Genomic DNA, 27,287 nt, shown 5'->3' with positions numbered 1-27,287 from the left:
GAGAAACTAATGATGCTCTCTGCTGCGCTGATGTAATGCATAGTCTTGCTATCCAACTTCGCTTTTAATACACCAAAGGACTGGAGTCACAAGAGGCCCAAACTGGTTTTGTGCTGGTACAGGGTTTAACTGCTGGGGTCTTGATTATTACACCAGGAGTGTAACCTCTGTGCATCCACAGACTTACCGACAACCTACTCTCTGAGGCTGCTGATAACTTACTGTTTTAACTTCATCAAGTTTATATTGAATTTACAGGAGGCGATAGCCATGTATGGGCAAGGCTTCCATCCTTTCAAGCAGCAGACGCGAGAACTGTTTATTCAAGATCCGCAGTTGAGAAATATAAGCTACCCTGAGCTTTTGTCACCGAACAGGTTCCCTGCACCAAGGTGGATGGAACGGTTTTGATCGGCAGCTCGGAGAAGACCCAGGAACCGTGGGCTGTCTGCCTGGACGATACATTTCACCTGGCTCGACAGATCCACGCAGGGAAGTGCCGGATTTACTCAGTGGGGTAGGTGTAATTCTCACGTGTTCAAAATTCTCGTTTCAAACCAATGGGAATCGATAGACATCAATCAGTTGGCTCAAAGTATTGTGTTTCTTTAAGAAAGGGGCAGAGGTGTGTAATTGAATCACGATGGGTCTAATTTCTACGGCAGCACTCTTGTCTCTTGAGTCTAAAACTCGAGTTCATGTCCCACCACAAGGGCTCAGCACTTCAATTTTCTGATAACTCTTTAGTCTAAAATCTCCCAATGGCATCTGTCAGAAGATCTCATGGAGTAATTCTGAAGAAGCGTTCAGGAGTTCTCCCCAGCGGCCTGGTAGTAGTTACCGCTTACTCTGTTCACCCGACAGCTTGTGTTGCAGGAAACGAGAGCACCCGGAGGAAATTGACGCAGACTCGGGGAGAACACCCGAACTGCGCACGGACGCTGGGAGTCGGGAGCTGCGAACCTGTGGCTGAACCACTGTGTTGCTCCTGTGCCCGGGTGCACAGGAGAAACACCCATCAGTCTGGCATCCTGACCCCCAGCTGCAATCCTGCACGTCCCATCTTAGCAGAAGAAGGCAGCGAGCTTTAAAGGGGTTAGAAAAAAAGCCAATCTTTGCCATGGCGACCATTACGCAAAGCCCAGAACAGGCTGCTTCACAGCACTGATTGAAGCAGTTTGCTTAAAGCCTCCTCTACTTTGGGGAATCACCTCGTCTCACACCTTTGCTCCCGTTCACCACAAAGCCCGGAGGCCACCCTTTTTAACGTCACTTCCCATTCCCATTCCAACATGTAGGCCCATGGCCTCTATTGCCATGATAAGGCCACTCTTAAATTGCGGGAGCAACAGCTCATGTGCAGTCTGAGTAGCCTTCAACCTGATGGCATGAACATTGATTTCTCTAACTTCTGGTGATTTCTGCCCCTCTCCCCTCTTCCTTTATCCATTTCCCCCTTTTACCCTTTCACCTGCCCACCACCTCCTTCTGCTGTCTTTCCTCCTTCCCTTTCTCCCATGGTCCACTGTCCTGTCCTATCACATTCCTTCTTCTTCAGCCCTTTACTGCTTCCACCTATCATCTCCCAGCTTCTGACTTCGTCCCCTCTTTCCCACCCACCTACCTTCCCCCTCTCATAATTTCACTTACCACCTGCCGGCTTGTACTCCTCCCCCCTCCCCACCTTGTTATTCCGGCTCTCTCCCCTTTCCTTTCCAGTCCTGATGAAGTGTCCACGCCCGAAGCATCAACTCTTTTATTTCACTCCATAGATGCTACCTGACCTGCTGAGTTTCTCCAGTGCTTTGTGTGTGTCCCTCAAGATTTCCAACATCTGCAGAATCTCTTGTGCACAGGATAAAGTGTTACAATTACAGAGAGAGTGCAGAGCAGGTAAATGATAAGGGGCAAGGCCATAATGAGATAGACCATGAAGTCTTGTCCATCTTACCATACCAGATCTTACCATATGACAGTGGGATAGAAGCTGTCCTTGAGTCCGGTGGTTCATATTTTCAGGCACTTGTATCATATGCCTGATCGACCGGGTGGGTGGGTGATTATGGCTGCTACACCAAAAGCAGAGAGTAGTGTAGGCAGAGCTGATCATCTGAATTTCTCATACCAAAGTGCATGGGCTCACACTTTCCCATATTAAGCTCCATTTGCCACTCACTCAATGTATTTATGAATTGTCCCCGGATACCTTGATAACAAATGTACTTGGAATAAACGAGTTCGATTTTTTTTACAGATGTCCGTAAGTCAATTTTGTCCACAAGTCAGAAAATACACAAAATCACTTGATAAGGTAACCATTTCTTCACAGTTATAATAAATTACATCAAAAGCACACAAGGCTGATTAGAAAGAGTAATTGCTAAAAGTGGAGAGAAAGTTCTGTCTTTCGTAATTATACCTCAGACTTTTGAATTTAATTTACCTATTGAGATACAGCGCAGAACAGGCCATTACGGCGCTTTGAGATGCACGGCCCAGCAATCCCCCGATTTAATCCCAGCCTAATCCTGGGCCAATTTACAATGACCAATTAACCTACCAATTGGTATGTTGTTGGAATGTGGGAGGAAACCGGAGCACCCGGAGGAAATCCACACAGTCACGGGGAGACTGTACAAACACCTTACAGGCATCGGGCGGGATTTGAACCAGGGTCACTGGTACTGTAAAGCGTTGTGCTAACTACCATGCTGCCTTATTCGCTAATTGAACCGTTAAGGTTATAGGACCTTATTCATTCTTAAGTCAGGCGTCTTAGCCCAGGGACGGCCTGTGTGTCCTGTTGCAGAATCGTAGTTATCTTTATCACAACTTGCCCTCCCACCTATTTTCTTACTGCAGCAGATTTGGAAACCTCGTGGAGAGTTTCCTCCTCCAGTTCATTAATGTAGCAGCTGAGGACCAAGGACGGATGCCTGTGGCGTTCTCCTCGTTGCTTCCTTCTCAGAGGAGTTTGTAGGAGAGTGGACTGTTGGTGAACTCATGCCCCTGACCTGAGTTATTATGTGGAGCCAGTGACAGCTCGTTTGCAGTCAGCCGAGTTTACGGACAGCTGGGTTTACCGTGCAGCTGGCGACGCGACTCAGCTCTTGGAATCAGCTCACAAGTTTGCAGCTTTCGGCTGTTGGCCAGATGTACGTCGCCAGTCACTTTTCAGTTCCTTTGCAGCTTGTCAGCATCAGCTCTTGTTTACATTGCAGTTCTGGTGAATCTCAGCAGAGTTTAATGTAAACTTCGGACTCTGCCGGGTTAAAAGAGTTTATGTGGAGCTGGTCCAGGGTCCAGGAAATCGGTCCCTTGTTCTCAAGCGACACTGGAGGTCTGTGGCTGGAAGGTCAAACTCGTTTCCGGACACCGTGCTAATAGGAGGACTGACGGACCTCAGGAGAAATGTTGGCGTGGTGACGGGAATGTAGGAGTTTAGCTGAGTTGAGAGATTTCGCAAGCTGCAGGTTAAGGAGAGAATTAATGAAGATGTCCAGAGTTCAAAGTTCATTTATCATCAAAGTATGTGTACATTGTACAGGTTTGAAATTTGCCTCCTAACAGGCAGCCACGAAGGAAAGAAACCCAAAAGAATCCCGATTTTTTTTAAAAAGCTGTCAAGCACCCCAATGTGCAGAGATAGAAAAAAAAATCACGTGAACAACACTCTGAACAGAAATCCACAGAGAGTCTGTCCCCAGACCCTTTGATCAGCTCAGAGTGGAGTGAACATAGTGGAGCAGCAAGCTGAACTGGCCCGTCCATCGCCCCGGGCCCTGACATTTTCAATCCGGAAGAGACTGAGGAGGCAGATTTAACGTATTTTGATTCATGGTCATCGAGCTAATCGGTGGGGAAGCAGGCTATTCGGCCCATTTTCACCATGCTAACCAAGGTGCCCAACTGAGCTAGTTCTATTTGCCTGTGTTTGGCCCACATCTATCTAGACCAGGGGGATCCAAACCTTTTTAATGTCACAGACCCTCACCATTAACCGAGGGATCCGTGGCCCCCAGATTGGGAACCCTTGCTCTAAACCTTTCCGTGTCATATACCTTTGCCGAATGTCTTTTTAAGTATCGCAATCGTACCCACCTCCTCTGGCAGCTTGTTCCATAATACCCCTCACCCTCTCCATGAGAGAGTTACCCCTCAGGCCCCTGTCAGACCTAACCCCTCTCATGTTAAAACTGCGCCCTCTAGTTGTAGACTCATTTACTCTGGGGAAAGTCTGTGGCTGTTCCGTGTAGCCCTCGTGGTTTCATAAACCTTGCAAGCTATTCTTGAACCTTTTCTGGTTTAATGACATATTTAGGGAGGTAACATGCAAAAGCAGCATTTTCCTGCACGTGGGTTGAGAATACAGTGCCTGAACACGTGATAAAAACAGGTTCAGTAATAACTTACTGCAGACCATCGGATAAATAATCAAAGGGGAAAAGGATTTGTAGCTTATGGGATGAGAAAGGCAGGATATATAATCTTTACATTATAGGAAGGATGTAGAGGCTTTGGAGAAGGCACAAAAGAGGTTTACTAGGATGCTGACTGAATTAGAGGGCATGTGCGATTAGGAGAATCTGATCAAGCCTGGGTTGTTTTCTCTGGAATGGTGGAGTTTGAGGGAAGCCTTGATAGAAGTTTATAAGACATTTTTGGCAAAGAAGCCTTGATAGAAGTTTATAAGATCACGAGAGGCATAGACAGACGGCTGGTATCTTTTTCCAGGGTTGAAATGTCTAATACCGGAGGTCATGCATTTAAAGAGGGGTGAGTGGGTTCAAGAGAGATGTGTGGGGCACGTTTTGCTTTAACACAGTGAGTTGTGGATGACAGAATCCATAGCAAGAGGCAGTAGTAGAGGCAAATAAGATAGAGGCATTTAAAAGGCAGAGTGTGCAGAGATTGGAGGGATATGGACCCGGTGTAGGCAGAAGAGATTATTTCACTTGGGCATTTAATTAGATTGGCACAGCATTTTGGGCTGAAGTGCTTATTCCTATGCTACACGGTCCTACGATCTATGTTACAGGAGTACCGGGAACTACTGGAGACACCCTTGAATGATTCGGTTCATGATGGGTGGCATTCCCTGCTATAAATATCATCAGTGCTGGGCACTCTTGTCAGAACACTGACTGAACCAACCAAGCGTATCACACCAACCTTGCTCTGCGCCTTCGGGCATCTGGCAGAGATTTACTTAGGAAAAGTAACCCAATTAGTTGCCCCTACAGAGGTTGCCTGCAGCGTTATTCTGTCTGTTTCATATTTCCAGCTCCTGGAAATTTCCAGGAGCTTAAAATGTTTTTTTTTTATCCTGCCTGAAACCGAGCACGTCCTCCCTCACCTGCAATCCTACTTTAGGGATGACTTCTGGAAAAGCACTCTCGGCTTCTGGTATTTGATGCGGAGAAAGTTCGGAGTACAGCACACACTGAAGTTGAGATGATATGCGAGTTATTTCCTGAGATAAAGGGACTTGGCTGAAGTTTCGTGCTTGGTGTTCCAAAGGACAGGAAGTATTGATTTAAAAAAAAAACTTCCAAGTCAGTTTGGATTCTGGTCAAATTTTGAACACAGGAAGACGCTTTTTCATAGCAACCTTACAGATCTTGATCAGTTGAGATAAAGTGGGGCCAAGGTCCAAAAATAACAAATTCCTAATCTTCCAATAACTGAATGATGTTTTATTGTCTCAGGCTGGACTCCAAGGGGGCAGAGCAACCCCAAGCCTGAGGAGATGAGGCACTCTGGGCTGTCACAGGCACAGTGAGACCGAGCTTAACTATCAGCTGCCCAAGGTCCAGGAACTCCTGTCCCCAGCTCCCCTCCTTCCTGCATAAAGCTCTTGAGAATATCTTTGTCAAGGACCCCGGGGTGGTGGGGAGAATGCTTCACTATGTTAAAGGCACAATACAAGGCCGGTTGTTGAAATGTGCGTCACAGCAAGACAATTCTTAATGACAGCACAGCGGGAGAGCACAAGTGTGACTCCACATACACTGCCTAGGAAAAGTATTCAACCCCCTTGTAAGTTTTAATGTTCTGTTGTTTTATAATATTGAATCTCAGTGGATTTAATTTGGCTTTTTTTGACACTGGTCAACAGAAAAAGACTCTTTTGTTTCAAAGTGAAAACAGTTATCTACAAAATGACTTAAATTAATTACAAATACAAAACACAAAATAATTGATTGCATAATTACTTATCCCCTTCAGGTCAGTATTTAGTAGATGCACCTTTGGCAGCAATTACAGCCTTGAGTCTGTGTGGATAGGTCTCTATCAGCTTTGCACATCTGGACACTGCAAATTTTCCCCATTCTTCTTTACAAAACTGCTCAGGCTCTGTCAGATTGCATTTGGATCACGAGTGAACAGCTCTTTTCCAAGTCCAGCCTCAAATTCTTAATTGAATGAGGTCTGGACTCTGACTTGGCCACTTCAGGACATTAACTTTGTTGTTTTTAAGCCATTCCTGTGTAGCTTTGGCTTTATGCTTGGGGTCATGGTCTTGCTGGATATCAAATCATCTCCCAAGTCGCAGACTGCATCAGGTTTTTCTCCAGGATTTCCCTGTATTTTGCTGCATTCATTTTACCCTCTCCCTTCACAAGCCTTCCAGGGCCTGCTGCAGTGAAGCATCCCCACAGCATGATGCAGCCACCACCGTGCTTCACGGTAGGGATGGTGTGTTTTTGATGATGTGTGATGTTCGGCATTTGCCAAATAGCATTTAGTCTGATGGTCAAAAAGCTCAATTTTGGTTTCATTAGACCATAGAACTTTCTTCCAGCTGACTTCAGAGTCTCCCACATTCCTTCTGGCAAACTCTAGCTGAGATTTCATGTGAGTTTTTTCAACAGAAGCTTTCTCTTTGCCACTCTCCCATAAAGCTGCGACTGGTGAAGCACCCGGGTAACAGTTGCTGTACGCACAGTCTCTCCCATCTCAGCCACTGAAGCTTGTGACTCCTCCAGAGTTGTCATAGGTCTCTTGGTGGCCTCCCTCACTAGTCTCCTTCTTGCACGGTCACTCAGTTTTTGAGGACGGCTTGTTCTAGGCAGATTTACAGCTGTGCCATATTCTTTCCATTTCTTGATTGACATAACCGTACTCAAAGGGATATTCAGTGACTTGGAAATTTTCTTGCATCCATCTCCTGACTTGTGCATTTCAATAACCTTTCCACAGAGTTGCTTGGAGCGTTCTTCTGTCTTCACGGTGTAGTTTTTGCCAGGATACTGACTCACCAGCAGTTGGACCTTCCAGATACAGGTGTATTTTTACTATAATCATTCGAAACGCCTTGAATGCACACAGGTCTCCATTGAACTAATTGGGTTCTCTTTATCTAGTTTTTGGACTTGCATGAAGATTTGATCACATTTTAGGTCATATTTGTGCAGAAATAGAGGAAATTCTACAGGGTTCACAGACTTCCTAGCGCCACACCATGTGGTTTCTGAAATCATTTGGCTGCACCAGCGATGATTTGGTGTGTGGTATTAAAGGGGGTGAACGCTTATGCAATCAATTATTTTGTGTTATATATTTGTGATTAATTTATATTGCCTTGTAGAGATCTGTTTTCACCTTGACCAGTTTTCACTTTTCACTTTTTCCGTTGATCAGTGTCAAAAAAAAAGCCAAAAGATTAAATCCTTTGTGATTCAATGTTGTAAAACAATAAAACATGGAATCTTCCTGGGGGGGGGGAGGGGTTGAATACTTTTTATAGGCGTTGTAGTTTGAGAAACAAAAATGAAGTTGAGAGTGCCAAGGACTCGGCTGCTGTCTCCTTCCACGTGAGCGGGCCGTTGCTGTAACGTCAATGGCTGATGCCGAGAGCAGGAGAATGGAGGGCAGCCACGAGGAGCGAGGGATCTGCTCCAGCAAAGTGGCCCTCCCACGTGTGGAGGATCAGTGAAGCCGACTGGTAGTTGCCCATTGATAGCGTTCAACACTCCAAGGAGGTGCACGCCCGCAATTGTCGAGAAACAGAGCCAGTGATTGTCGGTGAGCTGGGCCTTGAGCGCGACCTGCCAGCTTGCTGCTCGTGCTTTTGATGTGATGATCATTCCTTTGCTTAGATGAGCAACATTGTTGATTTCCCCTTGTTAAGCCAGTTGTCAATCCCAATACCATCGGGGGGTGGGGGGGGGGGACGTAGCTGTTTGAAGCTGACCTGGTTTAATGAAGTGAGTGGAACTGTTTTGGAAGTCAGTCTGATGTAACGTTAATCCATTTAACGGCTAATCCTTCTTAATCCAATTCACTATTCATTTCGGCAACCTCATACGTTCACAGTTCTGTCTGTGAATAATCCTAACCTGTTTCAGACAGAGCCTCAAGATTCGGGGGAGTAGATTTAGGATGGAGATGAGGAGGAACTGCTTTTCCCAGGGGGTGGTGAATCTGTGGAATTCTCTGCCCAGTGAAGCAGTGGAGGCTACATCAGTAGATATATTTAAGACAAGGTTGGATAGATTCTTACATAGTAGGAGAAATAAGGGTTATGGGATAAAGGCAGGTAGGTGGAGACAAGTCCATGGCCAGATCAGCCATGATCATAATGAATTGGCATAGCAGGCTGGATGGGCCGCATGGCCTACTTCTGCTTCTATTTCTTATGTTCTTATAGATGGCTCATTTAATAGTTCTTGGGTCATTCATTCCTTTCCTTTTGGGTGAGGGACTTAAGGCCAAATTGTACCAGTAGAGGAAGATGCCGGCATATATTGTCCCTGACTTTAGTGACATCACTTCAATTTCATTGATGAGTCTGGAGTCACATGTAAGCCAGGTTAGGGCAGATCCCTTTCTCATGACATAGAAAGGGGCCATTTGGCCCATCAAGCTTCAGGATATTTTCATTAGTCTCATCTGCTTCATATTTCTCTGTAACCCATTCTCTCTCACGTGCCCAGTCTCTGCATCCTGACTCTCCTACCGTTTAGCTGCACTGAAGGACTGCCTGCAGTGACCAATTGACCTCTCAACTAGGCACCAGAGCACTCGGAGGAATCGCACGTGGTCAAAGGGAGAACGTGCAAACTCCACACAGAGAGTACCAGCTCCATCAGTGTTCCATCATTCCTTGCAATAGTGAAGCAGATTTTTTATTGCAATGGTCTAAACATTAATTATTGATGCTACATTTAAAACTTAAAAGTTATTTAATTATTTTAAATTTGACATTTGAATTGGCATCTCCAAAGAAATAGTCTACTTTATTGAACTGAAAATCAGTGATTTAACCACTATGCTAGAGGCACAATGTGAGATCATGGTTAATCTATGACCTGCTTCTCCAGACTGAATCGGTCTAATTCAGGGGCTGAGATCCTTGATTTGGGCTGACGTGATGCAGCTAAATTAAGAGGAACACAAAACGCCACTGGAGGTATTCTGCAAGTCAGAAGGCATTTATGGAGGGAGCTGGACAGTGGACATTTAAGGTTGTGACCATCATCAGATGGGAAAGAAAGAGGGGGAAAAGCCACTGAAGAAAGGTGGTGGGAAGGGCTAGTAGATGATATAGATATCCTCCTTCTTCAAAGAACAGGGTTTCCATTCCTCCATTATTAATACTGCCCTCACCCGCATCTCCTCCTTTTCCTGGACATCTGTGCTCACCCCGTCTTCCTGCCGCCTTAACAGTGATAGAGTTCCTCTTGTCCTTACCTACCACCCCATGAGCATCCAACACATCGTCCTCCACAACCTCCACCATCTCCAAAGGGATCCTACCACCAAACATACCTTTACTTTCCCCCTCCCCTGCTTTCCACAGGGGTTGCCCCCACTGTGATTCCATTGTCCGCACATCACCCCCCCCAATAATCTCCCTCCCAGTGCTTATTCCTTCAAGCAATCAAAGTGCTCCACCTGCCCATACATCTCCTCCCTCACCTCGGTTCAGGGCCCCAAACAGTCCTTTGCAGGCGAAGCAACACTTCACTCGCAAATCCTGCTGGGTTGTATATTGTGTCTGGTGCTCCCGATGCGGCCTCCTCTACGTTGGTGAAACCGTCAGAAATTGAGGGACCGCTTTGTTGAGCACCTCTGCTCCATCCACCAAAAGCAGAACTTGCCGGTGACCAAGCACTTTAATTCCAATCCCCATTCCCATTACGACATGTTGGTCCATGGCTTCCTGTTGTCCCATGATGAGGCCAGCCTCAGGGTTGAGGATCAACACCTTGTATTCTGTTGGGGAACCTCCAAGCTGATGGCATGAATATCGATTTCTCCTTCTGGTAAAATTCCCTCCCCCTCCCCTTTCCTTCTATTCCCCATTCTGGCCTCTTGCCTCTTCTCACCTCCCCCTGGGTCCCCTTCTCCTTCCCCTTCTCCTGTGGTCCACTCTCCTCTCCTATCAGATTCCTTCCTCTCCAGCCCTTTACCTTTCCCACCCACCTGGCTTCACCTATCACCTTCTACCTATCCTCCTTCCCCTCCCCACACTTTTTTTAGTTTGGTGTCTTCCCCCTTCCTTTTCAACCCTGAAGAAGGGTGTTGGTCTGAAACGTGAGCTGTTTATTGACTTCCATGGATGCTGAGTTCCTCCAGCATTTTGCTAGTAGGCGATAGGTGAGTGGAGGGGGTGATAAGCGAGAGGGAGCAGGGAGAGTGGGAGTGATTTCAGAAGTTTGGAGGGACAGGTGGAAGTGCTGAAGGTGATGGAATCTGTTAAGGAGAGGATATTGGAACATGAAATAAAGGGAAGGAGGTGGGGAGAGGAATCAGTGGGAGGAGTGTGTGCGTGAGGGGTAGATGGGGAGTGAGGGGAGCGAGTTGAGGTGATGGGAGCCAGCTGGATCAGGATGAGAGAGGAAAACAGAAGGGGTAAAGGGATGGGGGGTGGGGGAGCAATTGGAAGTTTGGGAAAGTAGTATTCGTGCCATCTGGTTAGAGGCTGCTCCTAAACTAAGAGATTAGCGTCTGTCAGAGGCAACTGTCTGCTGACTTGGTATCCTGGTCAACGAGTAACCTTCAGCAGTAAGACCGAAACAGATCATTGGATATAAAAACAGAGAATGTTGGAAAAACTCTGCAGGTAGGGCAACATCTGTGGAAAGAGAAACAGTTAACGACCCTTCTTCAGGACTCAAATGTGTTGATTTTCATCGCTATTGGTTCACTAGGGGGAGCCTGCTCGGGACTGAGTTACGACAATGGACTCCTTTAACTAGGGGGCACTCACAGTAAGCCTCATCTACACAGAGCCTTTAACATTGCTAGACTATTACAAAGCATTTCATAAGAATGTTACCGTACAGAACACCGTCTTCAGGACTGGAAAGGGAGGGGGAAGAAACCAGAATAAAAAGGTGAAGGGGGTGGAATGAGGGCTCGCCAGAAGGTGATGGGTGAAGCCAGGTGGGTAGGAAAGATGAAGGGCTGGAGAGAAAGGAATCGGGTAGGAAAGGAGAGTGGACCATAGGAGAAAGGGAAAAAGGAGTGGACCCAGGGGGAGGTGATAGGCAGGTGAGAAGAGGTAAGAGGCCAGAATGGGGAATAGAAGAAGAGGTTTGGGGAAATTTTTGCCGGAAGGAGTAATCAATATTCATTCCATCATCCCAGGGTGTTGCCCCTTCACCCTGAGGGTGGCCTCATTGGAGCACCAGAAGAGGTTTTAGAAGAGGTAGGTTTTGGGGAAAGGCTTAAAGGAGGAAGGGGAGCTCTGTATAAAGGCATGTTCTGTCTTCCTCGTTAAGTGGCTATCCATAGGCTGCAGTTGCCAGTGGGCAAAGTCCTACAGAGGCAAAGTGATGCGGCTGGTGGGAATGCCGCACTGACGGAGGATCAGTCCCACCCCCTGGAGGTGCAGGTGTGAGGTTAGCTGTGCTCTGGATTCATCCCACATCCCAAAGCCGTGCCTGGTTAATTATCCACAGCAAATCGTACTTAATTTAGGCGGCTGGCCGCAGAATTGGAGGGGGTGGGCGGAGGTGAATGTTATATAAGACAAGGTGGGTTATGGGGGAACGTGGGTAATGGATCTGACTGGAATGTTCTGAGGATCGGCAGAGACTCCGTGGGTGAAACAGCTTTCTTTTTCTTTAAGAAATAACCTTTGTTTTTTAGTGATATTGGCGGAAGAATGAATATTTCATTCATTTATTGAGATACAGTGAGGAATAGACCTTTCCAGTCCTCCGAGCCTCACCCTGATTTAACCCCGGCCTAATCACGGGACAACTTACAATGACCAATTAACCTACCAACTGCTACGTCTTTGGACTGTAGGAGGAAACCGGAGCACCCGGAGGAAACCCACGCATTCGTGGGGCGAACGTACAAGCTCGTTACAGACATCGGAGGGAATTGAACCTGGGTCACTACATAGCATTGTGCCCACCACTACAGTACCAGGCCGTCCCAGGGACTCAGTGTAAAGGGACAGTGCTGTAGTACAGAGGGATCTTGAGGTTCGTCCAAGTAGATTCACAAGTCGATAAGGTGGTGGAAAACTTGGCATATGGCTTTGAGTTCAAGTTATGCTGCAGCTTTATAAAACTCCAGTTAGGTCGGATCAATATAATTACGTTCAGTTGTGATCGCCCCATTACAGGAAGATTATGGAGTCTTTGGAAGGGATGCAGAAGAGGTTTACCAGGATGCTTGCCTAGATGAGAGTGGACGTGCTATAACCAGTCACAAACAAGAGAAAATCTGCAGATGCTGGAACTCCCTAAGGGACTCCCTTGTCTGTTTGTCCCTCCCCACTGATCTCCCTCCTGGCACTTATCCTTACAAGCAGAACAAGTGCTGCACCTGCCCCTACACCTCCTGCCTCACCACCATTCAGGGCCTCCAAACAGTCCTTCCAGGTGAGTCTGTTGGAGTCATTTACTATCTCCCTTGCTCCCAGTGAGACCCGACGTAGGTTGGGAGACCACTTTGCCGAGCAGAAGAAGCAGGATCTCCCTGTGGCCACCCATTTTAATTCCACTTCCCATTCCCATTCCGATATGTCAATCCATGGCCTCCTCTACTGTCGCGATGAGGCCACACTCAGGATGGAGGAGCAACACCTTATATTCCGTCTGGGTAGCCTCCAACCTGATGGCATGAACATTGATTTCTCAAACTTCTGGTAATGCCCCCCCCCTCACCATTCCTCATCCCCTTTTCCCTCTCTCACCTTATCTCCTTGCCTGCCCATCGCCTCTCTCTTGTGCTCCTTCCCCCTTTTCTTTCTTCCACGGCCTTCTGTCCTCTCCTATCCGATCCCCCCTTCTCCAGCCCTTTATCTCTTTCACCAAAAAACTTCCCAGTTCTTTACTTCAGCCCTCCCTCTCCCAGTTTCACCTCCCACCTTGTGCTTCTCTCTCCCCTCCCCTCACCTTCTAACTCTGACACCTCAGCAATTTTTCTCCAGTCCTGATGGAAGGTCTCGGCCCCAAACGTCAGCTGTTTACTCTTTTCTGTAGATGCTGCCTGGCCTGCTGAGTTCCTCCAGCACTATACATGTGGACAAACCTGTATTGATTTTTCTGGAGCAGCGGAGGCTGAGAGGACACCTGATGGAAATTTATAAAAATTATAGGGGTCATAGATAGAGAAAAGCAGATGGTATCATTTTTCCAGGGTCAAAATGTCTAATATTAGAGTGCGTGCATTTAAGGTAAGAGAGGGGATATGTGTGGCAAGGATTTTATGCAAGGGAGTGGTGTGTGCCTGGACTGCACTGCCAGGATTGGTAGGGGAGGCAAATGTGATAGGGGCATTTAAAAGGCTCTTAGGGAGGCACATGAATACGCAGGGGTGGGGGGGGGGGGGAATGGAGTGAAATGAACGTTGTGTAGGTAGAAGGGATTTGTTTAGTTAGGTATTTAATCACCTGATTAATTGGTTTTGTTACAACATCGTGAGCCTGTTCCTGTGCTCCGTAATATTCACTAGGGGACAGGTATGTACTCCAACACTGCCATGATGTCTTTTACCTCACCCTCAGTTATTTTGACAACTGGAAGTCGGTGTCCCTAATGCTGCAGTCAGTCTGGACTGCTGAAGGAAAGGGAACGGAGTTTGAGAAGTAGTTTTGTTTCTTAAAACACAACAGTGTGAGTTTTGAATGAAAGCTGGAGCCATGGAATCTTGAAGGCTGTACCTCTGCCGTCCCGATGTCTGCAGCTGGTAACGTTCTGCAGAGGATGCAACAGGGATGTGTTCGGGGGTGACTGGACCATTATTTCTCTGCAGTGATTGGCTTAGTGACGATTCTTTCTTCACAGCATCACTCCGGGCAAATAGCTTATTCAGCTTTTCACTTTTTGCTTCAGACTGGGGAGCGGAGACAAACACTTTGAAGAGGAAATGGCCGGAGCGGGCTGTGAGGTGCACTACTTTGATCCCAGCGTCCGAGAGGCTCACGTTCAGAAGAGCAAGGGGTACTGGCACCACCGCATATCCATCAACTGGCGAGACCCCAACCCAGCCATGGCAGCCCAGCAGCAGCCCACAACCACAAAGAAGCTGGGCGTGATAATGGATCAGTTTGGTCACAGGAAGGTGAGTCTTACGGGAGCTGAAGGAAAGAGACACTTCCCTCACGTGACTGCTTGCACTTTTAATCACTTTAGGTTTCTGCACTGCAATGAGAACCTGCAGATTTTCTGCCTCCGTCAAAGTGCCACGGCTGTTCCGTGTGCAGTCTGACCTGCGGAATTGTAAAGGGGGAGGTGGAGAGAAAGTGGGACGTGTCGCCTTCGCTGTGGATAAGACGATCGTTAGAGAGCTTGGGCAGGGCTGGAGGATGTAATTTATCAGTACCCGGTTTGAGGATTGTGTACACTGCTCTCACCGCCTGGGGATTTCCACCCACTTTCATCAAGTAAGGCCAAGGAGATGAACAGATTGACAATTCCCACAAATCCCGTGTCCTCTGGTAACTGACCGTCCCACAGTTTCATCACATTAGACAGCCTGAGCAATAAGCCCTCACCTCTGACAGGACCTCGAAAGTCTGTCCGGAGATCTTGAGGCAGGTTGAGTAGACCTGAGCTTCCACCCATCTCCTGCTCTCAGTGAAGAGAAGGCCTGACGGGACCCAGTGCAAGAGGTCAGGCTATGGGGGGGAATGTTGGCTTCCCCACGGTGACCCTGCTCTCTCGCCGCATGCCCGGCCACTGGCTGTCGTGGTGGCAGAAGGCAGTGCAAGATGAGGAGTTTAACCCAACTGGCTGGCAGTTGGATGCACCCTCCAACTGCAGTTGATTAAAACCGAATTGTGGTCGTGGACCTGGATGAGGGGGTAGAAGGGTGGATTGGCAAGTTTGCAGACGACACAAAGGTTGGTGGTGTTGTGGATAGTGTAGAGGATTGTCGAAGATTGCAGAGAGACATTGATAGGATGCAGAAGTGGGCTGAGAAGTGGCAGATGGAGTTCAACCCGGAGAAGTGTGAGGTGGTACACTTTGGAAGGACTAACTCCAAGGTAGAGTACAAAGTAAATGGCAGTATACTTGGTAGTGTGGAGGAGCAGAGGGATCTGGGGGTACATGTCCACAGATCCCTGAAAGTTGCCTCACAGGTAGATAGGGTAGTTAAGAAAGCTTATGGGGTGTTAGCTTTCATAAGTCGAGGGATAGAGTTTAAGAGTCGCGATGTAATGATGCAGCTCTATAAAACTCTAGTTAGGCCACACTTGGAGTACTGTGTCCAGTTCTGGTCACCTCACTATAGGAAGGATGTGGAAGCATTGGAAAGGGTACAGAGGAGATATACCAGGATGCTGCCTGGTTTAGAGAGTATGGATTATGATCAGAGATTAAGGGAGCTAGGGCTTTACTCTTTGGAGAGAAGGAGGATGAGAGGAGACACGATAGAGGTGTACAAGATATTAAGAGGAATAGATAGAGTGGACAGCCAGTGCCTCTTCCCCAGGGCACCACTGCTCAGTACAAGAGGACATGGCTTTAAGGTAAGGGGAGGGAAGTTCAAGGGGGATATTAGAGGAAGGTTTTTTACTCAGAGAGTGGTTGGTGCGTGGAATGCATTGCCTGAGTCAGTGGTGGAGGCAGACACACCAGTGAAGGTTAAGAGACTACGAGACAGGTACATGGAGGAATTTAAGGTGGGGGGTTATATGGGAGGCAGGGTTTGAGGGTCGGCACAACATTGTGGGCCGAAGGGCCTGTAATGTGCTGTACTATTCTATGTTCTATGTCTATGGTCCTGAAGCTATACAGAGCAGGCGATCCAGCCCTTGGTGCCTATGATGGAGCTTCGAATGAGCTGACAGTGTGACGTGCTGCAAGGTTTTGATGACCCCTGCCCTCCCACAGAGGCTACTTGACCTGTTGAGTTCTCCCAGCAGAACGCTTGTTACTACAAAATGATCACACTCCCTTCCCCCGCGCCCCCTAATTCCATCTCTTTCAATTCTTTATCCACTGACCTAGTGAAAGTTCAAACAGCGCTTTGCAGATCATGGAAAAGGTGTCTTCTGCCTCATTGACAATTACCGTTAACCTGTTTCCTCTGGTAACTGACTGAACCATCAGTTTCATCGTCACTTCTGTAAATTGCATAGCATGATCCCGTTTTGTTTGCATACAGGGGGCTCTGTCTAATTTCAATCGGGCTCAAACTGTGCCAGTGTAATGCCCAGATAAAACATTGGCCAGTGCTGCTGGCAACAGGCTGGGCCGTAAAGTCCTTACTTGACCTTGCCAGCCTTCGTGTTTCAGGAAATGTAGAAGTGGCTTGACACAAAAGCAGAGCAGCAGAGATGATTTAGCATTAAATGCTACTTTACTAATAAACTGTAAAATGACAAGGCACGAGGAGCCACAAAACAAGGGAGAACAGACACTAAACACCACAGGCAACGAGGTAACTGAGGGCTAGGAGCAAATGACTGAGGCCGTCTGGGTGAACACGGACTGTGGATGAGAGCTGGGTTTAAATAGGCTGCAGGTGACGAGTTGGAAACAAGTGGCGGGTGACTCCTGTTGTTTGTGTGGAGACTGGGAGGAGCCTGCATGTACTGCCCTGACATCTTGTCCCATTCCCATTTGGTGTCTTTCCTAATTCTGACCCCCTCCACTTGTTAGAAAATCAACATTTTAGTGGAGAGATATTGTAGAATGTCTATGCATTGCAGGCTTATTTCTTATTTGCTGTCTATGTTAAGGAGGTTTATTCAGTGTCAGAATATTTTAAAAGGCTGGACTATTTTGAGGCAATATGCAGCATCAGAGCTATGTGAGGAAGTCAATGTGCTCCCAGTCGGTTCTATAAGGCATTGCAATATATTATGTTCCATTTCCCTTTCTTTCCCCCTGTGGGTCGAGCAGTGCCCGGGTGGGGGAAGGAATTGTCGACATGCGACTCTGGCCCCCACCGAGCTCCCGCAGTGAATTGTTTCACCCTCCGCAGTCTCTTGTGTCAGAGCAGGCAGGTCGATGACTGCCGTGCACCATCCCCCACGTCACTCCTTCAGTTTGTCACTAATATCGGGAAAACGTCATGAGGCCCTGACGCTTCTTCAAGCTCGACGTGTTTCCTCGTCCAGCTCCGATCGCGGGAGTCAGCCCAGCAACCAGGTACACACGACTTCGGCAGCCTCCAGCCGGGAAATTTATCACCTTCCGTAAAATGTGCTTGCAATCCTCTGCAGAGATGTCACTTATTACTTACAGTATGGCTGTGGCGCAGCACGGAAGGAGATTGATACTCGGTAAAGCCATGCAGACAGCTTCGTGGGCCCAGGTTGAAATACAGCAATACAAAGTCAAACCGCAAATGGCTGCTGACTCCTGGGCTTGTGAAGGGGATGATATAGTTATTTCTGCCCAGGCAGTCCCAGAATACTGTGCAGTCAATGAACCGCCATGGAATTGCGCTCGCCATTGCAGGGAAACGGTGGGTGCTGATGTGTGCACAGCAAGATCCCAACAGCAGGAATGAGATTCTCCGTCGCCAGTAATGTACGTTGGATGTGAGGGGGGGGGGGGGGGGCGGCACCTGCTCCCGAGCAAGGAAGAGCGAACACAAAGCAAAGTAGTACATCAGGGACTTGTCAGAACAGAGGCTGGGGAGCGAGGTAGAACTGGGGCTCTGATTCCGACAGCTGACCTGATTTATGGGCTCGGTGTTCCGTGCTGACTGCTGTTTGAATATTGAAGACTTCAGGAGTCACGGTTTGCAAGTTCATGATGAATACTTGAGCCTGCTTATAGGGGTCTGCGAGGAAATACTCGCAGAATGGGCTGCTTGCACTAGAGCGTTCCCTTTCCAAAGTCAAGAACTGCAGTGAAAAACAAGGCCCGGCACTGGAAAATTGAGTTCAAAGTACATTTATTATCTATGTATATATACATTACACAATCTCGAGATTTGTCTCCTTACAGGCAGCCACAAACCAAAGAAACCCAATAGAGCCCATTAAACGCCCAATGTGTGTGCAGGGAAAAAAAGCAATAAAATTCAGCAAATAACGTTCTGAGCTGAAGTTCACAAAGGTGAGCCCACAGCCATGACAGCAGTCATCACTGCAGCTGGTCCAGGCGCCCATCTGTCGCAGGCCACAGCCTCAGTTCAGTAAACCTCACAGAGCAGCGAGCCGAACACTGGCCCATCCCTCGCCTCTGGCACCGACAGCCCGACCTTTATACCGTCTGGCTCGGCCCAGCCTTGGGTCGTTCCTCGGTCTCAGACCCAGGCCCTGCCCCTTCGATAAACTATTGGGTGGGAAAATTACCTCAAGGATAATGAATGCAGTTAGTAATACGTAATAAACTGGTGCCGGGAGTCCTCCAGAATCCCCTCACCAAAGACAAAGTAAACTATTCTTGTTACAAATAGCTGCGTTTTGCTAAATAAATAGTTTTCTTTGTTTTTTCCAATTGCTTTGCTCCCTCCCGCATGCCATCTCCCTTCTCTACAGGTGCAACTGAAGGAAGCTTGTTCACTTCTCCAAGTTGTGAAGCTGGCTGGGAAGGTGTGGAGGGGAGGGTGGAAGTGAGCCGGTTGGAGGAGGCTTCCATTTCAGTAGCACCTTTCCTCATCTCCGGTGGCTCAGAGACCAATGGAGACAGCTGATGTATGGTTGGTGGGACCATGAAGAAAATGCGGCCTCTAATTTGAGCACAGCAAGTGCACTGGATGATAATGACTCTCTCTAATGCTATTGGTCGAGGGTAGATACTGGGTAAAATAGTGAGAATCTGGGGCCCAGTGCCCGAAAGGATGATTGAGGGGGAAATCCTCATCACGATTATGGAGCTTAGAAAAATGGAGGGCTATGGGTAACCCTAGATAATTTCTAAGGTGGGGACATGTTCGGCATAGCTTTGTGGGCCGAAGGGCCTGTATTGTACTGTAGGTTTTTCTGTGTTTCCACAATTAAGGTGTGTTTGTTTGTTTGTTTGTTTATTGATTGACTGAGCTATAGTGCAGAATAGGCTCTCCAGCCCTTCGAGCTTCACCGCCCAGCAGTCCGCTGATTTAATCCTAGTCTACCAATTAACGTACCAACCGGTACATCTTTGGACTATGGGAGGGAACTGGAGCACCCAGATGAAACCTACACAGTCACGGGAGGAATGTACACACAGGCAGCGGGCGGGCAGTCACCTGTACTGTAAAGCTAACCACCTCACTACCGGGTCGCCCCAACAATGGGCCAAGGTCAGGGGCAAGAGCTGAAATCAGTTTCCATTGCTCACCTCTGACCTAGTTGGGGACCGGCTTAAAATATTCAGCAACAATGGCGGTGTTCTGAATGATGAATTTCTCACACGGTATAAAATCCTGGCTAACGCTAGGAACCGCTTTGCATCAGCCTGAGAGTGCGGCCAAAGCTCACTTCAGCACAGGGATTGTCTCTGCTCAGTAAACCCTACACTGGGGCATTAAGGCTGTAATTGCTCTTAAATTGGATTCAAGGCCTCAAACATCTGACACGGTTACAGCAATGCTACTTGCCAGGCTTACGCAGCTCGCTGCAAATCACGGGGTCCACGTCTGTATCAAGCGGTTCTCTCAACGTCCTGCTTTACTGAGGGCTCTGAGGTGGATGTGTACGCCCCTGCACAGGAGTTACTGACAGTCACAAACAGAAATGCTTGATTATTTTATTTTACAAATTATGTGATGAAGTGGTTTTTTTCCTTAATAGGATATTGCCTAAAATAATTAATTTAAATCCTAAACATGCAAAAATCTGCAACACACACACACACACACACACACACACACACACACACACACACACATACCACACACACACACACACACACACACACACACACACACACACACACACACACACACACACACACACACACACACACACACACACACACACACACACACACACACACACACACACACACACACACACACACACACCTGGAGGAACTCAGCAGGCCAGGCAGCATCTATGGAAAAGAGTAAATAGTTAATGTTTCAGACGCAGACCCTTCTTCAGGACTGATGAAGGGTCTCGGGCCGAAACGTTGACTGTCTACTCTTTTCCGTAGTTGCTGCCTGGCCTGCTGAGTCCCCCCCAGCAGTTTGCGTGTGTCATTTCAATCCTGTTTAGTACAGGCTCTGAGGGTATATGCTCAAATGACCATTCACACTTTGTGGCAAGTTACAGTTAACCGAAGGAAAGGATTTTCCTTCTGGAGGTGTCGATGTATAAAAAAAAGGGAGAAATTTGATGTTGTATAATCCAACCTAAATATTGAATTTGAAATGGTAAGGGGACAGTAGCAGGAATATCTCAAACTCTCAGCCAACCCGGTTTGAAAAGGGTTGGGAAACTGAAAGATCGCTCTTTCAAGAAGCCATGTGATCACATTGGGCTTTGAAGCCTCCCTATTATGGATGCTGATTACATGATTCTGACATAGCTCTATGACCTTATACTAACCGGTGGAAAGATTTGAAGGCAGTCCAGTGCAAGATTATGTCACCCAGAAGGAATGCTTTTGGTGTGGTGTAACTACGTGGGTGCTGCTGTAAATGCCAGACTTGCCGCTAATGAATATTAGCATTGACAAGCTCTCAGTTCCATTAGAAACTAGTCTGTTTCCCATTGTGTTCTTGTTGGGTCAGTTGGCTGCAACATGGAACATTGGGTTGGAGGGAGGACGGGTGGCTCCAGATTTGGGTTTGGAGTGATGGAATGTGTGGAGTTCGTCGATGGGGAAATGTACTTACCCCCCTAGTACTGAATATGGGAAAATGTACCAGTTTTTAAGAGGGTGCAAAAGAGAATTACTAAAGTGATTCCAGGATTTAGGGATTTTGGTGATGTGGATAGCATGGAGAAGTTGGAATTGTTCTTCTTAGAAAAGACAAGGTTTCTAGATGCATTTAAAATCATTTAAAGATAGAGTAGGTAGAGGGAAGTTGGCTCCATCGGTGGAGGGGTCAAGAACAGAGGATGTAGAATGGAGATTGACAGAGACTAACACGAAGGAATGGACTGACAGGATAGTAGTGTCGGCAGATTCGGCTGCATTGTTTTCAAGGAAACTGGATACGTAGCTGAAGGGAAGGAATTTCAGAGAGTCATGGTGTCACAGAGTCACAGAACAGAAGCAGGCTCTTCAGCTGAACGAACCCGTGACGGCCACAGTGTCCGCCAGCTAGTCCCAATCTTCTGCCTTCAGGGTGTGCTTTTCCAAGTGCTTCTTAAATGACACTACAGTAGCTGCCGCGACCACTCCCTCTAGCAGCTCGTCCCGTAAACTCGTGGCAGGGTTTTGTTGGGTCTGCAGTGGGGTGAGAGCGGCTGGACTTCCCATACATTGAATCAATGTGGGCTCAGGGAGCTGAATGGGCCCCTCCTGGGCTGAAGCCATCTGTCATTCGGTTTCAGATCTTTTCCTCACCGCTTTAGCTTTAGCTGGAGTCTATAATCTGCAAGGATTTGCAAGGGTTAATTCAGCTCATAACTATATTCCGATGACTCGTGCCTATTTAGCCAAGTCTGTCACCCACATGCTACCATGGTCCTCTCTTAGCAAGCTACAATGGGGCAATGGACTTTATCTCAGCCAGCTTTCAATCCCTGCTACGCTCCTGACCCCTGTGCATTGCTCCATCATATATCTCACCCACAAAAAGCGGCACCTAGCTCCGGTCACTGGCCAATGCAAGACAAGTTGGATCATAACATCAAGGTAAAGAAATTGGGTGACGGGGTGGGGATATGTCTCTAACAAAGGAGGTGTAAGGAGCTCCTTCCCTCCACTAGCCTGCAGGTCACCCTTGGGCAAGGTGTAGCACCTGCTTAGCCCCCCGATCAGGGTCACGAGAAGCCGTGGGAGCAGGTGGTGGATGGTCGTATGAGCAGCCGGTGCATATCACAAGTCCTGGTTATGCAACCACTAAAGCCAGGCAGACAATCTCTGAAGAGTATCAATAATGACTGGGGGGGTCACCCGTCTTGTAAAGACACTGCCCAGAAGAAGGCAGAGGCAAACCACTTCTGTAGAAAAACTTGCCAAGAACAATCACGGTCAAGACCGCGATCACCCACGTCATACGACACGGCACGTAACGAACAAACGGAATTCACAAAAGATAATTATTCGGTGTGCGGCAGATCATTCTGTCCAAAGCTGCCCTTGTAGATGCCCCCTGTACCAGAGAGCTCACCACTGCTGGAGATGCTTTGCTGTGGGGTAGATGGGTAGTGCTCCAATTACCTAATTACACCTAATGCAATGGAGGTGACAGTGGAAGAGTGCAGTATCACGAGCAGCAACACCACAACCGAAGTGAGCTGGCTCCTGAGCTGTATCCTGTCGAGATCCTCCACACTAAGATCAGGCGATGGCACATTCAATCCCGGAAGAAGATTCACGATACCCTGACCCCCACGTCCCAAGGTAAAGGAATTTCTTGTTGCTGCTGCTCTGCACTGCAGTGATATCTGCTCTGAGGAGGTTTTATGAATGAGGGTAGAGCTTCAGCCAGGGGACTGTGTAAGTAGAGCTTTTGTTCTCTTGGTCTTGTTGACCTACAGGATGGCAGCTCAGAAATTCTCCCACGGGCAGTCCGCAGGCTCCCAACACATGTCAGCTGCAGGGAGCATCTCAAAGCAAAGAGGTTATGCTGTTTGTTTAACAGAAAGTCATTTTGATTTGGATAGATGAGAGGCCCTTTCTTTAGCCTGATTCTCTGGCAAGCTTTTAGCTCACTTACCATCCCTACTGGGTTTTGTACTTCCTGCCTGTACTTGTGTTTGGACTGATCTGTCTGGACTGCAGACAAAGTTTTACACTGAACGAATCTCGGTGCGTAATGGCAATTGCAAATTAATTCATCTTATTCTGCATCAACCGGCAAACTGTGAGAGCTGAGAGAGCGGCTAGGGCTTGTTAAAAGCAGAATTAGGCCATTTGGCCCATTGAGACTGCTGCTGTCATTTCAGCTTCTCCCAGTATTACTACAACAGAATTTTTAGGCAGATTCTCTTGGGAGTAATCTATCATCAATGGCGATAAACTAACTTACTACAAAGACTGGGAGGTGACGTGATACACAAAATCATGCAAGGCCTGGGTAAGGTAGATAATCAGAGCCTGTTTTCTATGGAGGGGCTGTCGAGTGCATTGATCTAAATTGAGAGGGCAGAAATTTATAGGAGGTTTGGGAGGTAAATATTTCCTTCACAGTGTGGCTGATATCTGGTATGAACTAGCAGAAGGGTTGGTGGAAGCAGAAACTGTATCAACATTTAAAAAGTGTCCGAATAGGTACCTGAGTGAGCAGGGCATAGAGGGATAGGAAATTAACGTAGGCACGATGGTCAGTATAGGGTCTGCGAGGAGAAGAGGCTCCTTCTATTCTGCAAACATGAGGAAATCTGCAGATGCTGGAAATTCAAACAACAACACACACAAAATGCTGGTAGAACACAGCAGGCCAGGCAGCATCTATAGAGAGAAGCGCTGTCGACGTTTCGGGCCGAGACCCTTCGTCAGGACTAACTGAAAGGAAAGATAGTAAGAGATTTGAAAGTAGTGGGGGGAGGGGGAAATGCGAAATGATAGGAGAAGACCGGAGGGGGTGGGATGAAGCTAAGAGCTGGAAAGGTGATTGGCGAAAGTGATACAGAGCTGGAGAAGGGAAAGGATCATGGGACGGGAAGCCTAAGGAGAAAGAAAGGAGGGGGGGAAGCACCAGAGGGAGATGGAGAACAGGCAAACAACTAAATATGTCAGGGTTGGGGTAAGAAGGGGAGGAGGGGCATTAATGGAAGTTAGAGAAGTCAATGTTCATGCCATCAGGTTGGAGGCTACCCAGCCGGTATATAAGGTGTTGTTCCTCCAACCTGAGTTTGGATTCATTTTGACAGTAGAGGAGGCCATGGATAGACATATCAGAATAGGAATGGGATGTGGAATTACTTCTGACTTCTAACATTGACTTCTCTAACTTCCGTTAATGCCCCTCCTCCCCTTCTTACCCCATCCCTGACATATTTAGTTGTTTGCCTGTTCTCCATCTCCCTCTGGTGCTTCCCCCCCCCCTTTCTTTCTCCTGAGGCCTCCCGTCCCATGATCCTTTCCCTTCTCCAGCTCTGTATCATTTTCACCAATCACCTTTCCAGCTCTTAGCTTCATCCCACCCCCTCCAGTCTTCTCCTATCATTTCGCATTTCCCCCTCCCCCCTCTACTTTCAAATCTCTTACTATCTTTCCTTTCGGTCAGTCCTGACGAAGGGTCTTGGCCCAAAACGCCGACAGCGCTTCTCCCTATAGATGCTGCCTGGCCTGCTGTGTTCCACCAGCATTTTGTGGGTGTCCTTCTATTCTGCACAACTCTGATAACACAGCAGTAGGCCATTCAATCATTCACTCAGTGTTGGCTGAGCAGAGAAATAAGTCCCATCAGCACCGTTCTACCTCTCCTTACTTCCCCATAGCTGTGTATTCTCTCGCACATGTGCACCATCTTTCTATTGATTTGTTTTGCCGTGACTTTACATTGAAGCGGGGGTTCCCAAACTTTTCTTTATACCATGGACCCCTGCCGGTAATCAGGTGGTCCTTGGACCCCAGGTTGGGAACCCCCTGCACTAAAGGGTATCTTACACTAGCCAGGTAACTTATGGATACACCTTTGAGCTGTGGAAGGGCAGCTGCAGGCAAATAGCAGCTGAAATGTAAAAGTGTGAACGTGAAACACTTTGGCAGGAAAAAAATTGTGTGAATCAATGTAGACTAAATGCCCAGTTTTAAAGTGCGGGACCTGAGTATACATGTATATAAATCCTTACATGGAAAGGGCATGTTTATCTGGTTTGTAAAACATATGGGACCCTGGGATTTGTAAGTGAAGGGAAGTCAACAACTGCACAGACGCTGAAATTCCGAGATATAAAAAAAGGAAATGGTGGAAACCAGAAGCAATTTGACGGAGCAACACAAACAAAATGCTGGAAGATCTCAGCAGGTCAGGCAGCATCTGCAGAAGTGAACGAACAATCGACGTTTCAGGCTAGAAAGAAAGGAGGAAAGCGCCAGAATGGAAAAAGAAGTAGGGGGAGGGGAAGGAGAATAGTTGGAAGGTGATGGGTGAAAGCAGGCTGGTGGGAAAGGTAAAGACCTGGAGAAGAAGGAATCTGATGGGAGAGTAGAGTGGATTGTGGGAGAAAGGGAAGAAGGATGGGCACCAGGAAGAGGTGATAAGCAGGTGAGGAGAAGAGACAAGAGGCCAGAGTGGGAATAGAAGAGATTTCTCCATCTGTAATTCTCTCCTTCCCTCTGTTCTATTCCTTATTCTTACCTCCCCTCATCATTTGCCTCTCACCTCCCCTGGGTGCTGTTTATGCTCCACTCTCCTCTCCTGTCAGATTCCTTTTTCTCCAGCCCGGCTTCACCTATCGCCTTCTAGCTTCCCTCCTTCCCCTCCCCCCTCCCTTCTATTCTGGCGTCTTCCCCCTTCCTTTCCAGCCCTGAAAAAGGGGTCTCGGCCCGAAACGTCGACTGTATATTCATCTCCATAGCTGCTGAGTCCCTCCAGCATTCTGTGTGTGTCGTTCAGCATTTTCCAGCAGCTGCAGAATCTTTTGAGTTTATAGTCCGCTGGAGTAACTCGCTGGGCTGAGCAGTTAGTAACGGGCAATAAAACACGCTCCCAAGAAACAAAGGCAACATCCCAGTGCATGAATAATAAAAACCTCTTATGAATAGACTGAAACTCAGATACAAACATAAAGAGGAATCGGTTCTGAGCTTTCAAATGCAACTATTGAAAGTATAATTACACTGTACGGTTTGGATGATCCTTGACAAATGGCCCTTGAACGCCTCCCAATTATTAGTTTACAAACATCAGCCCTCATAAATCTTTTAATTTTTTTTTGTTGGTAGAATTTAATGAAGATTACATGCTTCAGAATTACAAGGCTGTTCGTTTAATGGTGATTGCTTCCAGTTTGTTGCAGGCGGTGGTTTTTATCCCTGAAGGCTTGTGTTCGTTGTCGTGTGTGCAAATGGTGATGGATGCTGTCTCTGTGGTGGTGCTCCTTATTTACATAGTACTAATCTGGTTGCCACGGTAACGGGTTGTAAAGCAGAAGTGATAAATGGTAATGATCCACTGACTGATGCCCCTGCCTCGTGGAACGATGAATACATTATACAATAAGAGCTTTTAAGGATTGTTGTTCGGCCTGGATGAGTGCACTATGTCTGATGGCTGTCTCCGTCAGCTTTCAGAATCACAATCAGGTTTCATATCACCGGCATATGTCGTGAAATTTGTTGTCCTTGCAGCAGCCGTACAAAGCAAGCAATGCATGACAAACAGAGAGGAAAAAAAATCTGAATTTCATTAAGGATGTGCGTGTCTATTAAATAGTTAAATTAAGATAAGTAGAGCAAAAACAGGGATTGTTTAAAAACAGTGAGGTGGTGTTCAAGGGTTCAATGTCCATTGAGGAATCGGATGGCAGAGGGGAAGAAGCTGTTCCTGAATCGCTGAGTGTGTGCCTTCAGGCTTCTGTACCTCCTACGTGATGATAACAGTGAGAAAAGGGCAAGGTCTGGGTGCTGGGGGTCCTTGATAACGGATAACGCTTTTCTGAGACACCACTCCTTGAAGATGTTTTGGATACTATGGAGGCTAGTACCCATGATGGAGCTGACTAATTTTACAACTTTCTGCAGCTTACTTTGATCCTGTGCAGTAGCTACCCCCCCTGCCCCCCCTCAACCCCACATATTAACATATAGACAGTGATGCAGCCAGTCAGGATACTCATCACAGTGCATCTGCAGAAGTTTTCGAGT

The 27,287-nt window shown here is 47.4% G+C and overlaps 1 protein-coding gene across 1 annotated transcript in view; it reads left to right on the top strand.

Moving 5' to 3' along the window:
- mettl24 (methyltransferase like 24) overlaps positions 1-27,287 on the top strand; it is a 113,782-nt gene that overhangs the window by 53,758 nt on the left and 32,737 nt on the right. The window contains exons 3-4 of the mRNA XM_073055903.1: positions 378-517; positions 14,304-14,532. Of these exons, the coding sequence (XP_072912004.1) occupies positions 378-517; positions 14,304-14,532 (369 nt within the window). The remainder of the gene's footprint in view (positions 1-377; positions 518-14,303; positions 14,533-27,287) is intronic.

Source organism: Hemitrygon akajei, chromosome 9, assembly GCF_048418815.1.
Source record: "Hemitrygon akajei chromosome 9, sHemAka1.3, whole genome shotgun sequence".
In the NCBI taxonomy this organism is placed as follows: Eukaryota; Metazoa; Chordata; class Chondrichthyes; order Myliobatiformes; family Dasyatidae; genus Hemitrygon; species Hemitrygon akajei.
The sequence above is the reverse complement of the archived record's forward strand: the minus strand, read 5'-3'. Positions and strand labels throughout refer to the sequence as shown.